Source organism: Pristiophorus japonicus, chromosome 18 (genome assembly GCF_044704955.1).
Source record: "Pristiophorus japonicus isolate sPriJap1 chromosome 18, sPriJap1.hap1, whole genome shotgun sequence".
Classification (NCBI taxonomy): Eukaryota; Metazoa; Chordata; class Chondrichthyes; family Pristiophoridae; genus Pristiophorus; species Pristiophorus japonicus.
Genome location: NC_091994.1, coordinates 113,339,054 through 113,353,338, shown reverse-complemented (window position 1 = coordinate 113,353,338; position 14,285 = coordinate 113,339,054). Strand labels below are relative to the sequence as shown.

At 48.4% G+C, this 14,285-nt stretch overlaps 1 protein-coding gene and 1 long non-coding RNA gene across 5 annotated transcripts in view; one reads left to right on the top strand and one right to left on the bottom strand.

Moving 5' to 3' along the window:
* The window catches only part of cfap74 (cilia and flagella associated protein 74), a 224,664-nt gene that overhangs the window by 175,129 nt on the left and 35,250 nt on the right, over window positions 1-14,285 (top strand). For all 3 annotated transcript variants that reach the window (XM_070860623.1, XM_070860622.1, XM_070860624.1), the window contains 3 exons: window positions 4,918-5,194; window positions 7,232-7,384; window positions 12,936-13,048. In XM_070860623.1, the coding sequence (XP_070716724.1) occupies window positions 4,918-5,194; window positions 7,232-7,384; window positions 12,936-13,048 (543 nt within the window). The remainder of the gene's footprint in view (window positions 1-4,917; window positions 5,195-7,231; window positions 7,385-12,935; window positions 13,049-14,285) is intronic.
* LOC139228985 (uncharacterized) overlaps window positions 1-14,285 on the bottom strand; it is a 51,685-nt gene that overhangs the window by 3,872 nt on the left and 33,528 nt on the right. The gene's annotated exons all lie outside the window — the stretch shown is intronic.

The following is a 14,285-nucleotide window of genomic DNA, read 5'->3' as shown; positions in this document are numbered from 1 at the left end:
AGTCGGGAAATTGTGTTGGGGAAATTGATGGGATTGAAGGCCGATAAATCCCCAGGGCCTGATGGACTGCATCCCAGAGTACTTAAGGAGGTGGCCTTGGAAATAGTGGATGCATTGACAGTCATTTTCCAACATTCCATTGACTCTGGATCAGTTCCTATCGAGTGGAGGGTAGCCAATGTAACCCCACTTTTTAAAAAAGGAGGGAGAGAGAAAACAGGGAATTACAGACCGGTCAGCCTGACATCGGTAGTGGGTAAAATGATGGAATCAATTATTAAGGATGTCATAGCAGTGCATTTGGAAAGAGGTAATATGATAGGTCCAAGTCAGCATGGATTTGTGAAAGGGAAATCATGCTTGACAAATCTTCTGGAATTTTTTGAGGATGTTTCCAGTAGAGTGGACAAGGGAGAACCAGTTGATGTGGTATATTTGGACTTTCAGAAGGCTTTCGACAAGGTCCCACACAAGAGATTAATGTGCAAAGTTAAAGCACATGGGATTGGGGGTAGTGTGCTGACATGGATTGAGAACTGGTTGTCAGACAGGAAGCAAAGAGTAGGAGTAAATGGGGACTTTTCAGAATGGCAGGCGGTGACTAGTGGGGTACCGCAAGGTTCTGTGCTGGGGCCCCAGCTGTTTACACTGTACATTAATGATTTAGACGAGGGGATTAAATGTAGTATCTCCAAATTTGCGGATGACACTAAGTTGGGTGGCAGTGTGAGCTGCAAGGAGGATTCTATGAGGCTGCAGAGCGACTTGGATAGGTTAGGTGAGTGGGCAAATGCATGGCAGATGAAGTATAATGTGGATAAATGTGAGGTTATCCACTTTGGTGGTAAAAACAGAGAGACAGACTATTATCTGAATGGTGACAGATTAGGAAAAGGGGAGGTGCAAAGAGACCTGGGTGTCATGGTACATCGGTCATTGAAGGTTGGCATGCAGGTACAGCAGGCGGTTAAGAAAGCAAATGGCATGTTGGCCTTCATAGCGAGGGGATTTGAGTACAAGGGCAGGGAGGTGTTGCTACAATTGTACAGGGCCTTGGTGAGGCCACACCTGGAGTATTGTGTACAGTTTTGGTCTCCTAACCTGAGGAAGGACTTTCTTGCTATTGAGGGAGTGCAGCGAAGGTTCACCAGACTGATTCCCGGGATGGCGGGACTGACCTATCAAGAAAGACTGGATCAACTGGGCTTGTATTCACTGGAGTTCAGACGAATGAGAGGGGACCTCATAGAAACGTTTAAAATTCTGACGGGGTTAGACAGGTTAGATGCAGGAAGAATGTTCCCAATGTTGGGGAAGTCCAGAACCAGGGGACACAGTCTAAGGATAAGGGGGAAGCCATTTAGGACCGAGATGAGGAGGAATTTCTTCACCCAGAGAGTGGTGAACCTGTGGAATTCTCTACCACAGAAAGTTGTTGAGGCCAATTCACTAAATATATTCAAGAAGGAGTTAGATGAAGTCCTTACTACTAGGGGAATCAAGGGGTATGGTGAGAAAGCAGGAATGGGGTACTGAAGTTGCATGTTCAGCCATGAACTCATTGAATGGCGGTGCAGGCTAGAGGGGCCGAATGGCCTACTCCTGCACCTATTTTCTATGTTTCTATGGGGAAAAGGGAGGGATGGGGAGAAGGGGAGGGATGGGGGAGAAGGGGGAGGGATGGGGGAGAAGGGGGAGGGATGGGGGAGAAGGGGGAGGGATGGGGGAGAAGGGGGAGGGATGGGGGAGAAGGGGGAGGGATGGGGGAGAAGGGGGAGGGATGGGGGAAAAGGGGGAGGGATGGGGAGAAGGGGGAGGGGGGAGAAGGGGGGAGGCGGGGAGAAGGAGGAGAAAGGAGATTGGGGGGGAAGGAGATTGGGGGGGGAAGGAGATTGGGGGGGGAAGGAGATTGGGGGGGGTGGGGGGAAGGAGAAGGGGGAGGGAGGCTGAATGGGCCGGGCCCGAGACTTCGGGCAGGGCCCGTCCCCAGCACCAGATTTACAGGTAGGTGGTGTTGGGTCGGGTCGGGGGGGTGATGGGAGGGAGGTCGGTTCGGTTCGGGTTGGGGGGAGGGAGGGAGAGGGAGGTCAGGTCGGGGGGAGGGAGGTCAGGTCGGATCCAGTCCGGAGGCGGGGGGCGGCGGCGGTGGGGGAGCGGGTGTCGTGTCTGGTCCGGGGGCGGGAAGCGGGAGTCGAGTCGGTGTCGGGTCGGGAGGAAGCAGGAGCTGGCCGTGGGAGGAGCCTTATTCATGCAGCCCCAGTGAGGCCATTCGGCCAGGGCTAGGGGCTGCGTGCTTCAGGCCCCTCCCACGCAGTTTCGGGCGCCTGGAGCTACTGCACATGCGTGCCCACTGTAGCGCGCATCTGCAGAGGTCCCGGCACTGTTTTCAGCGCAGGGACCTGGCTCCGCCCCCTACAGCTCCTGCTGCGCTGCGCCGAGGGCCAGAGGACCTGCAGGGAGGTGGAGAATACGGAGGGTTTTTTTAGGCGCACTTTGTGGCACGAAAAACGGGTGTCCAGGTCGGGACTGCGCCGTTCTAGGCGCGGCTCGAAACTTGGGCCCATTAACACTGTGTAACATAATCCGTTACTACATCCACAGGTCAAACCCCCTGGTTTCTGTACAAATATATTTTCAAAGCTGCTATGTAACTAATGAAAAGCAAAAAATCTCAATTCAAATCCAGTGATACTGAATAAAAAGATCCTAAATGAAGTGAGTTGAGTCGGTCTCAATCTTGTGGGCAGAAGTCCACACCATAAAACTTTGCAGTTCAACATATTGTTGACACAGTTTTGCTCTACATCTAACCGCTGCTACACTTGATCTGACAGTATTCAGTGTTAGTGCTTATTGCTAAAAATGGAAAAGTTTTCCCCCCAACGCTGACCGCCAATGATAAATGATTTTTTTATTCATTCACGGGATGTGGCATCGCCAGCATTTATTGCCCATCCCTAATTGCCCTTAACTGAGTGACTTGCTAGGCCATTTCAGAGGGCAGTTAAGAGTTACCCACATTGCTGTGGGTCTGGAGTCACATATAGGCCCAGACCGGGTAAGGGCAGCAGATTTCCTTCCATAAAGGACCTTAGTGAACCAGATGGGTTTTTCTGACAATCTGGTAGTTTCATGGTCACCGTTACTGACACAGGCTTTTTTACTCCAGATTTATTTAATGATCTGAATTTAAATTCCCTAGCTGCCGTGGTGGGATCATTAGTCCAGGGCTCTGGATCACTGGTCTAGTAACATAACCTCTATGCTACCATTCCAGTTATTGTGATATGTACCACAATTGTTTTATTCTGAAGCAATGTCCAAAATAGACTGAACCTTATAAGGATTAGATTTCTTTGTTGGTTATTAAAATAAACAAGTGAAGTGACCTGTAACTGCTCTTGGCCTTGTGAAATGAAAATGCCGCATAATCAGGAAGTTCAGCTGAAAAAATCCACAGGGTTAAGAGTCAGGAATAAAACTGAATATTGGCACAGCAGAGTGTTTTTCCTAGGCTGAGATGCTACAAGAACCAAGAGTTCTTGGGCCTGTGTCAGAGACTGTGTGGATTGAATTGCCTTGCATTTAGCTTCGGATCTGATTTATGACCTAATTGGCCTTTCTGGTCCTGCTCGCATGCTGAAAATTAGCCTTTCACACAGGCCTTATCTTCTAGCATTCCCTATATTGAATGTAATAGAGGGAATTAGAACTTGATAGTATTAAAAGATTCTCCTTTCTACAGCAGTGTTATATAAGCAGACTCAAAATATCTACAGTGCATACAGAAATTCAAGCAGTGCCATTGACTGTCCGGTGCTCTTACAAATGTGAAAAATATGAATGCACAGTATTACTCTGTCAACACTGCTAATCAAAGGCAGGAGGTGCCACCAGAGAAATAACTATCATCATACTTGCTGTTTAATGAATCACTGATGGGGGTATGATTAGAAAGTTTGCAGATGACACTAAAATAGGCCGTGTGGTTGATAATGAAGAAGAAAGCTGCGGACTGCAGGAAGATATCAATGTACTGGTCAGGTGGGCAGAACAGTGGCAAATGGAATTCAATCCAGATAACTGTGTGAGGTAATGCATTTGGGGAGGTCTAACAAGGCATGGGAATACACATTAAATAGCACTGAAAAGTGTAGTGGAACAAAGGGACCTGGGAGTGCAGATCCACAGATCCCTGAAGGTAGCAGGCCAGGTAGATAAGGTGGTTAAGAAGGCATATGGAATACTTGCCTTTATTGGCCGAGGCATGGAGTACAAGAGCAGGGAGGTTATGCTTGAACTGAGTAAAACACTGGTTAGGCCGCAGCTGGAGTACTGCGTGCAGTTCTGGTCACCACATTACAGGAAAAATGTGATTGCACTGGAAAGGGTGCAGAGGAGATTTACGAAAGTTACCTGGACTGGAGAATTTTGGCTGTGAGGAAAGATTGGATAGGCTGGGTCTGTTTTCTTTGGAACAGAGGAGGCTGAGGGGAGACTTGATTGAGGTGTATAAAATTATGAGGGGCCTGGATAGAGTGAAAAGGAAGGACCTGTTTCCCTTGGCAGAAGGGTCAACATCCAGGGGGCATAGATTTAAAGTAATTTGGGGGAGGTTTAGAAGGGATTTGAGGGGGAATGTCTTCACCCAGATGGGGGTCTGGAACTCACTGCCTGAAAGAGTGGTAGAGGCAGAAAGCCTCACCACATTAAAAAAATACTTGAATGTGCATTTAAAGTGCCGTAACCTACAGGGTTATGGACCAAGAGCTGGTCATTGGGATTAGGCTGGATAGCTCTTGGCATGATGGGCCGAATGGCTTCCTTCCGTGCTGTAAATTTCTATGATTCTATGGCTTGATGCAATTACAAAACAGTAATAAACATTTTATCAACGCATTTTGTTTTATTATTTAGGAACTTCAAGATTTCCTGTACAGCGATTGGTGTCTTCCCTCCACTGAAGTTATCCCATTCGGTGGTTCACTTTGCTGCTACTGCATTACATGATATAGCTACAGTGACTCTGTATGTGGTGAACTCGCACACCAACCAGAATGAGTTCACTCATCCGGTGCCCAGGATCGGAACAGGAGAAATTGCTCCTGTGGGACCAACATCATTTGAATTTGTCATTCCGGAATATTCTGATTTAACTATTGTGCCTGCTGTTGGAACTGTAAAGCCAGGACAGGTCAGAGTTTGTCCAGAGTTTTCATGTAACCGAAAGTAAACTGATCACTTGCTGAACCAAAAAGCAATGGAAATAGTGATGGGAAGCTTGCAATTTATTTTCCCTGTAAACCAAGATCATTGGAAGGGTAAAGATAACGCCCAACTCTTTTTCTGTATCTCCTCCTCAATCCCCTCATCCCTCACCTCAAACAGCAAGTGGAAGGAGCTTATCAATCTCATCGTCACTGATAGAGAGACTATCGTTCAGCTGCTTTTCTTTATCCTGCACCTTCTGGTTCTCCACCAAGCCAAACCTACCCGCTATCCCTTTCTTACTCTAGCTTTGAGCCCTTATTGTTCGCACCATAGAGGCCACTGTCTCAGGCTGAACCAAACTGTTTGCAATCACGGCGTCCTATTCAAATTTGCTTTGTGCTTCTGACTCCATCTGCTGCTCATCCACATCTTTGTCACCTCCAGGCTTGACTATTCTTGATCCCCTGGCCAGCCTTCCAATTTCTACCTTCCAAAAACTGATACCAAACTCTGCTCCCGTATCCTATGCCGCACTCACTCCTGCTCACCCATCACCCCTGCGCCCTCTGACCTACATTGGCTCCTAATCCAAAGTTTAATATTTTAAATTCTCACCCTTGTGTTTAAACCTCTTCTTGGCCTTGCCCCTCCCTATCTCTAACCTGTTCCGGCCCTACAACATCCACCATCTCCTTCCCCGAACTCTCTGTTGCTCTGACCCTTGTGTATTCTTCCTTCCCTCCCTTCACTCCACCATTAGCGGCCGTGCCTTCAGCCGTCTAAGCCCCACATTCTGGAGCTTCCTGCGCCTCTCCATCTCCCCCTCCTTTAAGACCCTCGTTAAAACCCACCATTTTGACGAAGTTTTGGTCCACCCCTCCTAATCTTTCCTTCTTTGGTTCAGTGTGTTTGTTGCACCTCTAAGCAGGCCCTCGGGATGTTTTCTATATTATAAGTGCTATTTAAGTGCATGTTGCTGTTGTGGTTCTATGTGCATAGATCTGTAGATATTGGCATTTGAATACAGTCATCACTGGAGATTCAAAATTAGCATTTCTCTGGAGAACTAGGGGGCGCAGTGGCTTTTAACGCTATCTTCTCACTTCTGGGACCTGGATCTGAATTCACTCCAGAGCGATGGGACCCACAATTCACAAATTAATTTAAATTTGCACTCTTACCCCGGATGCCTATGAGGATAACTGGTCTAGGAAGTGGAAATGTTCACAGTGGTACACGATAAAGCTGTTTTTCTCAAGTTAGATTTAGGTTAAGTCATGGAACAGAGTTGAAATACTCCGTACCTCATATCTGGAGCAGCAGATGAATTTCTCCGCTCACGGCAACCCAATTTCCATGAGGGGGTGGGGCGGGGGTTGGTGGTGGAGGGTGCGTCCAGAAACAGGCATTAGGCCCCTCGCTAGCATATACCGAAAGCCCAAAAATCATCCCAGGCCAATATGAATTTGAACGTTACTCAGGCTCCTTGAGGCGCAGGACACAGCCTTGCGAAATTGACGTTGGAGTGTTCAGTGCGGGCATTGGTTGACCCAAGGGCAACACGTTCCCATCTGTCATCTCTTACATTAAAAAGCAGTTGCAACTGTATCACTGAGTGAGATAATTTACTGCTGATTAATAATTAGTGACTGCTGCTTCAGGTAAGCGTTTACCTGTTCTCCTGCATAGCAAATGGTCTGCGAAGCAAACTACATAAATGTCAGCTTTAAACATAAAAATTCTGAGCATGTGGTTCTGTTAACATGTTGTCAATCATGGTGAGAAAGTGGTATCTTATCTTTTGTTCTTTTAAACGATTAATTTTAGCCCCAGTTTCAAATATCCTTGTCTTCAGTTTCTTTTCAAAAGTTTACATATTATGAGGAGCTTTTCTTTCAAGTTTGAAAGAAATGCTGCCAGTCATTGGACTGTTTTTCCTTATCAATGAATGTCACGATTTATTTATCATGCATGTTTTTGTTTCCTTCTGAAAGTGTTCCCCTTTCTGTCTGAACTGTAGAGGTGTAAGGTGCACTTGATGTTCAAACCCATGCTGGCGGATCTGCTGGTCCAAGAGAAAGCTGTCCAAATGTTGAGCTGTGTTGAAGAAACGAGGAAGATTTTGGAGAAACAGGAACTTGAGCCTATCCTAACAACAAAGCTGGATGCATTAGTAAGAATATTTAGACTACTCGTTTTTATAATTACATTTCACTTATTCTTTTCTAGCTAAAAAGAAAGAAAGACTTACATTTATATAGCACCTTTCATGACCACCGGGCGTCTCAAAGCACTTTACAGCCAATAAAGTACTTTTGGAGTGTAGTCACTGTTGTAATATGGGAAACACGGCAGCCAACTCCCACAAACAGCAATGTGATAATGACCAAATAATCTGTTTTTTTGTTATGTTGATTGAGGGATAAATATTGGCCAGGACACCAGGGATAACTCCCCCGCTCTTCTTTGAAATAGTGCCATGGGATCTTTTGCATCCACCTGAGAGAGCAAACAGGGTCTCGGTTTAACGTCTCATCTGAAAGACGGCACCTCCGACAGTGCAGCTCTCCCTCAGCACTGCACTGGAGTGTCACCCTAGATTTATGTGCTGAAGAATCTAGAGTAGGCCTTAAACCCACAACCTTCTGACTCAGAGGCTCATATCATCATAGGCAGTTCCTCGAATCGAGGATGACTTGCTACCCACTGAGTAGCACTTATTCAGAGGCTACCCACTGAGTCACAGCTGACACTAAGTATAGTGATGAATTTTAGCTGTGGCAGCTCACCTCAGAAGATTACAAAACTGCTCTGAATATTTAATCCTTAGTGTTTTATTCTTATTGGAAAAGTTAAACATAAGTGACTGGAGGAACATTGCATGTGAAGATAATCTTGACTGCTGCCTGCTAATTGAAATCAGCAGGCAACAGTCTTCAGTGTGTGAAGTGTGTGTGCAACAGAGCAGGGAACCACTGGTACAACAAAACACAAATTATGGAATGGATAAAATAGTCCAAGCAGGAAAAGACACTTTAAAAAATAATTAATAATACTTAATCCAATTATAATGTAACAAATATTGGCGGGAATGTAACCTGTGACCAGAACGGCTCAGGCTTTTCTTAGAGATGCAATATATAAAATATTATAGACTGCATTTTGAAGCAGGGAATAATTAATGAGCTAGAAATATATGTAATGCCAGAGTCAGCATAGCCTTATGACAGCATAGGTTTATTAACATCATGGGTCGCCCCGACCTGTGTGAGAACACCACCGCAGGTCGGGGCTATAAATAGAGCTGGAGCGCCGGGCCCTGGAACACTGTGGGCGAAGGTGCGGCGAATGAGGGTTCGGGGCCCAGAAGAGCCGAGGGCCCAGGGGCAGCACGGGCCCAGCCCACACTGCGATATGTGCCGCACTAAGTCCATGCAGCAGAGCAGGTCTCCAATCGTCCTGGTTAACCCTTGCCACTGGATAAAGGCCTAGCTCTGTCAAGCCCGTGTGGTGGCTGGTGTGCAACGGTCACCCCACGTTAAAAAAATCCACGCACAGGAGTTCAGGACTGGAACATGGGGTCCTTCATTGAAACATCTGTGAACTCTCGTGGAAGCAAGTCATCCTTGTTCGAGGGACCGCCTATGATGACGGGAAGGTTGTGTCTGATTAATCTATTGGACTTCTTTGAGGAATTAACAGAGCTAGTGGACAAGAGGAACTCCACTGATGATCCATATTTAGATTCTAACACATTTACAGGAGATGAGTCACAAGGTAGGAAGAGACCGAATAGTGGGCACTTTTTGGAGTGCATCATAAATAATCGTAAACTCAAGCTCAGAAGAGAGAAGGTGAACAGACGGTTCAGATTTAATCACTTCACAGAGGATGCTGAATATGTGGAACCAATTGTGCAGAGCTCTAACTGGGTAGTGGATAGTATCGTTAGTAGCGGTATTAAGAGATATGAGGATAAATACCACAATCCCAAACTCAGTAGCGGGGAAGCTTTGTCTGAAGAGCGCATGGGTAGCAGATAGGGCTACTTCAGTGTAACCCAATTCTCCAACTCGTGTTCTCGAAAAACACAGTCCCTCACTGGCACCATGGAAGCACAGAATTTAATGCCTGCAGGAGAGGCTCAATTGGGAATAAAAAGATGGAAATGCTATGGCTAACAAAAGTGGTGAGCAAGTATGATAGACCAAGTAAGTCTATTCATGTTCATATCTTCCTAGTGTCAACATATTTAAGAGGAAACTGAAGTTTTTTAAGCGAAAGAAGTGATTGAGAGGTACAGGAAACATTACAGTCGATTTTAACTAGGGTGCAGTCTACTCCCGAGCAGTTAGAAATGAGTACTTAACTCACCCGAAGTAAAGTAGGTGAATGCGTGCAATTTCCTGCGGTCTGCTCATTATAGTTATTCCCAGCTCCAGGAACTGTAACCTATTACTGCAACTTGCAGTGTAGATGAAATTTGAAGGGATGCAGACAATTAAAGTTAAGTGGCAGAATAGATGAACAAAAAGACTTGCTATCTTTGGAAAGGTCCAAAAGGCACTTCAATACAGTGTCAGCCTTTGCCAAAGCTGAAGGTGGACAGGTTAAGAGTGATGGGCCAAAGTGAAGTGAAGGGGAATGTGATGGCCAGGTCCAAGTCTGCAGGCAAGTGACAGAGCAGCCCAGCACCCAGCCAACTGGCGAGGTGGGAGGTAATTATAAGGAGGTTAGTCGTATTTACCATTGTTGCAGCGTGCCCGGAATAAGGTGATGCTGAGTTGAGGTCACAGCTGACAGTGACAGCCCTATGCTGCGTATAGCTGCAGGTGTTGTTGCCGCAGATGTCACAGTTCTGCATCTGGTTCTCTGCTGACCCACAGCTTAGATATACAGTTCCCAGGGTCCTTTCCAAGTAGACGTGCCAGGGCCTGCAGATATAGTCGGTGGCAGATGCCACCAATGTGCCAGCTGTCAATCACCTTGGCATTCCTTTTTTCATGACGTGTGACTTAAAGTGTGACCTACTGTGACTGGGGTTCTGTCAAAGATCCACACAGCATCGCGATTAGTCTGCCTTGACAGCAAGTCAGCTTCTGTAGTCTCTTTTGGGAATTGGAGCTTCCCTGTGCACTAAACCTACGTCAAAGTGATGTATGTACATTGCTGTCTGTAGATATGGGTATAAGGGTACCCGCTGATGGGCACACATCATCTCTGGTGCTGCCTGCCTTGCCTAGCATTCCTCCATCGGTTCTCCTCTTCCTGTAAACATCTCAGGCAGGAGGCTGTTTAAATATGCAAATAGGGATCCTACGCTAGGTGTAAGACGCCCATTGCAATTCTCAACTACAAATGGGATGAATGCGCGTCAATGGGACCAACGGGATTGCCCTTCGAAAGATCCGGTGCACGCTCGATGGGCCGAATGGCCTCCTTCTGTGCTGTCCTATTCTATGATCTATGATTACCTCGGAAACAGCGTGCTGGGATCACCTGGGTTCAGAATTCGAATTTTGCAAAGCAAAAGAGTTGTGCAGAATAAGGAGAGGGGGCCACAAGTGACTAGAAAGTAGAGCAGGAAAGGCAGAAACTGAAAATCTGCTGCAAGTGATGTGCATCTGGCACTCATTCTGAGGACACATTATAATAGCAGTAGTGTATATGAATATTTACAGCTTCAAAAGGCGACGACAGCTTTGAACACCATCTCTCCCCACAGTCATTCATTACACATTAGAGCAGGCGGTGATCAAACTCAACATTACGTTGCAGAGCAGTGATTCAGTTGAGTGGTCCTGACGGTATAGTAAACCAAACACGACTGGTTCACTGTCACCCCTCAGACTGACTGCTCTCTATCAGTTACCGTGCGCAGGCTGTGGAGTAGACTTGTCTGTACCACCTAGTTGTAAAGTATCTCCTAGCTGAATACAGAGAGCAAAGTTGGTGGGAGGAAGGCACGCGCCTGCCTGATCTTAATAAAGTTCAATGGAAAATAAGCAGGCAGGTTCTTTTACAGGCAGGCGATGCTCCCTACCTGATTATCCACAAAGAAAAATCTGACCCCCTCACTTATCAATATGTGAATGGATGCACTGATCACTGAAGGTGTCTTGGTAATAAAGTTGTTACTGCACACTGCCATTGATATTGAATAGTAAAATTAAACGTAGTGTTGTCCAAAAGCTCCTCCCTTCACCCCTCACTCCCCCCTCCACCCCTCACTCCCCCCTCCATCCCTCACTCCCCCCTTCACCCCTCACTCCCCCCTTCACCCCTCACTCCTCCCCCACCCCTCACTCCCCCCTCCCCTCCACCCCTCACTACCCCCTCCCCTCCACCCCTCACTCCCCCCTCCCCTCCACCTCTCACTCCCCCCTCACTCCCCCCTCACTCTCCCCTCACTCTCCCCTCACTCTCCCCTCACTCCCCACTCCAGCCCCCACTCCACTCCCCTCTCCACTCCACCGCCACTCCACCCCTCCCCTCCCCCTCACTCCTCCCTCACCCCCTCCACCCCTCACCCCCTCCACCCCTCACTCCCCCCTCCCGTCCACCCCTCACTCCCCCCTCCCGTCCACCCCTTACTGCCCCCTCCCGTCCACCCCACTCCCCTCCACCCCCCACTCCCCTCCACCCCTCACTCCCCCCTCCCGTCCACCCCTTACTGCCCCCTCCCGTCCACCCCACTCCCCTCCACCCCTCACTCCCCTCCACCCCTCACTCCCCATTCCCCCTCACTCCCCCCTCCCCCTCACTCCTCCCTCCCCCTCACTCCCCCCTCCCCCTCACTTCCCCCCTCCCCCTCATTCCCCCCTCCTCCTCATTCCCCCCCTCCCCCTCATTCCCCCCTCCCCCTTATTCCCCCCTCCCCCTCACTCTCCCCCCCACCCCTCACTCTCCCCCCCACCTCTCACTCTTCCCCCCCACCCCTCACTCCCTCCCCACCCCTCTCTCCCCCTCCTCCCTCACTCCCCCTCCTCCCTCACTCCCCCCTCACTCCGCCCACATCCCTCACTACCCCCTCCCCCTCACTACCCCACCCACCCCTCAGTGCTACTGCCCCCTCCAGCCTCAGTGCCTCAAATTGATGTTTATATGTGAAGCCCTCTACAACTGAACATTCATTGTCTGCCCACATATAAAAAAACAGGCATGGTTGAAGTACTGACAAAATTATTGCAAAAAGATCTAGAGGGGAGATGAGGAGAAATGTTTTCACTCGGAGATTTTTTGGGATCTGGAATGCTCGACCTGAAATGGTGGTAGAAGCTGGTTCCGTAATTAATTTTAAAAGGGAGTTGGACGGGAGGAACTTAAAGGGTTACGGACAATAAGCAGGGATGTGGGACTAATCATGACTTCTCTTTCAAAGAGGCAGCACAGGCATGGTGGGCCGAATGGCCTCCTTCTGTGCTATTCGTATCTATGAAGTACTGAGTACAGCTGATACCAGTGGAGCACTTGCGAGGATTCAATGATTTTGGGAAAGGAGGCAGTGAAGGGAGGAGAGAAAATTGTCAGAAAAAGAATAGAAAGAGTTAAAAAGTTTATATTTTAGGTTATTTAATTCTTCGTACAAAAGTTGCATGGTCTCTATTATCCTCATCAGTTTGAATAACAATCATTCCACTCAATGGGAGACGAACGAGTCGGGAGAAAGTTGCTTGTACGGTTCCATTTGCTGTGTTCTTGACATCCTTTGGTTTGATCCGCAGGCTAAAAACAAAACACATCCAAAACCAAAAGATGTAATGGACCAGTCAGTTAAAGAGAGTAAAAGAGCCAGCATTACGCTTGAACCTCTCAATCCAGCAGACATCACTCCTGAGTAAGTAAAACAGCATTTGCCGCTCAGTCTTGGTCACTCCGGGCAATGAGGGGTAATTTTATGAATTTTGTAATCCAGACCAAGCTTTGGCCATTGAGAGCTCGGACCAGGAATTCAGACGTGCCCCCGCTCGTGATAATTGGTTCATTTGTTACATGGACAGAAACATATGGGGTGCTTGTACATGCACGTCCAGCGTGCACTGATGTCAGCTGTGGCTCAGTGGGTAGCATCCTCGCCTCTAGGTCAGCAGGTTGTGGGTTTAAGTCCCACTCCAGGGACTTGAGCACATAAATCTAGGCTGACACTAGAGGGGCAGTACTGAGAGAGTGCTGCACTGTTGGAGGGGCAGTACTGAGAGAGTGCTGCACTGTTGGAGGGGCAGTACTGAGAGAGCGCTGCACTGTCGGAGGGGCAGTACTGAGAGAACGCTGCACTGTCGGAGGGCAGTACTGAGAGAGCGCTGCACTGTCGGAGGGCAGTACTGAGAGAACGCTGCACTGTCGGAGGGCAGTACTGAGAGAACGCTGCACTGTCGGAGGGCAGTACTGAGAGAGCGCTGCACTGTCGGAGGGGCAGTACTGAGAGAGCGCTGCACTGTCGGAGGGCAGTACTGAGAGAACGCTGCACTGTCGGAGGGGCAGTACTGAGAGAGCGCTGCACTGTCGGAGGGGCAGTACTGAGAGAGCGCTGCACTGTCAGAGGGGCAGTACTGAGGGAGCGCTGCACTGTCGGAGGGGCAGTACTGAGAGAGCGCTGCACTGTCAGAGGGGCAGTACTGAAAGAGCGCTGCACTGTTGGAGGAGCAGTACTGAGAGAGCGCTGCACTGTCGGAGAGGCAGTACTGAGCGAGCGCTGCACTGTTGGAGGGGCAGTACTGAGGGAGCGCTGCACTGTCGGAGGGGCAGTACTGAGAGAGCGCTGCACTGTTGGAGGAGCAGTACTGAGGGAGTGCCGCACTATCGGAGGTGCCGTCTTTCGGATGAGACGTTCAACCAAGGCTCCATCTGCTCTCTCAGGTGGACATAAAAGATCCCAGGGCACTATTTCGAAGAAGAGCAGGGGAGTTAACCCCGGTGTCCTGGTCAATATTTATCCCTCAATCAACATCACTAATAACAGATTATCACACTGCTGTTTGTGGGAGCTTGCTGTGCGTAAATTGGCTGCCGCGTTTCCCACATTACAAGTGACTGCTTTGGGACATTTTTCCAGGTAGTCGTGAAACGCGCTATAG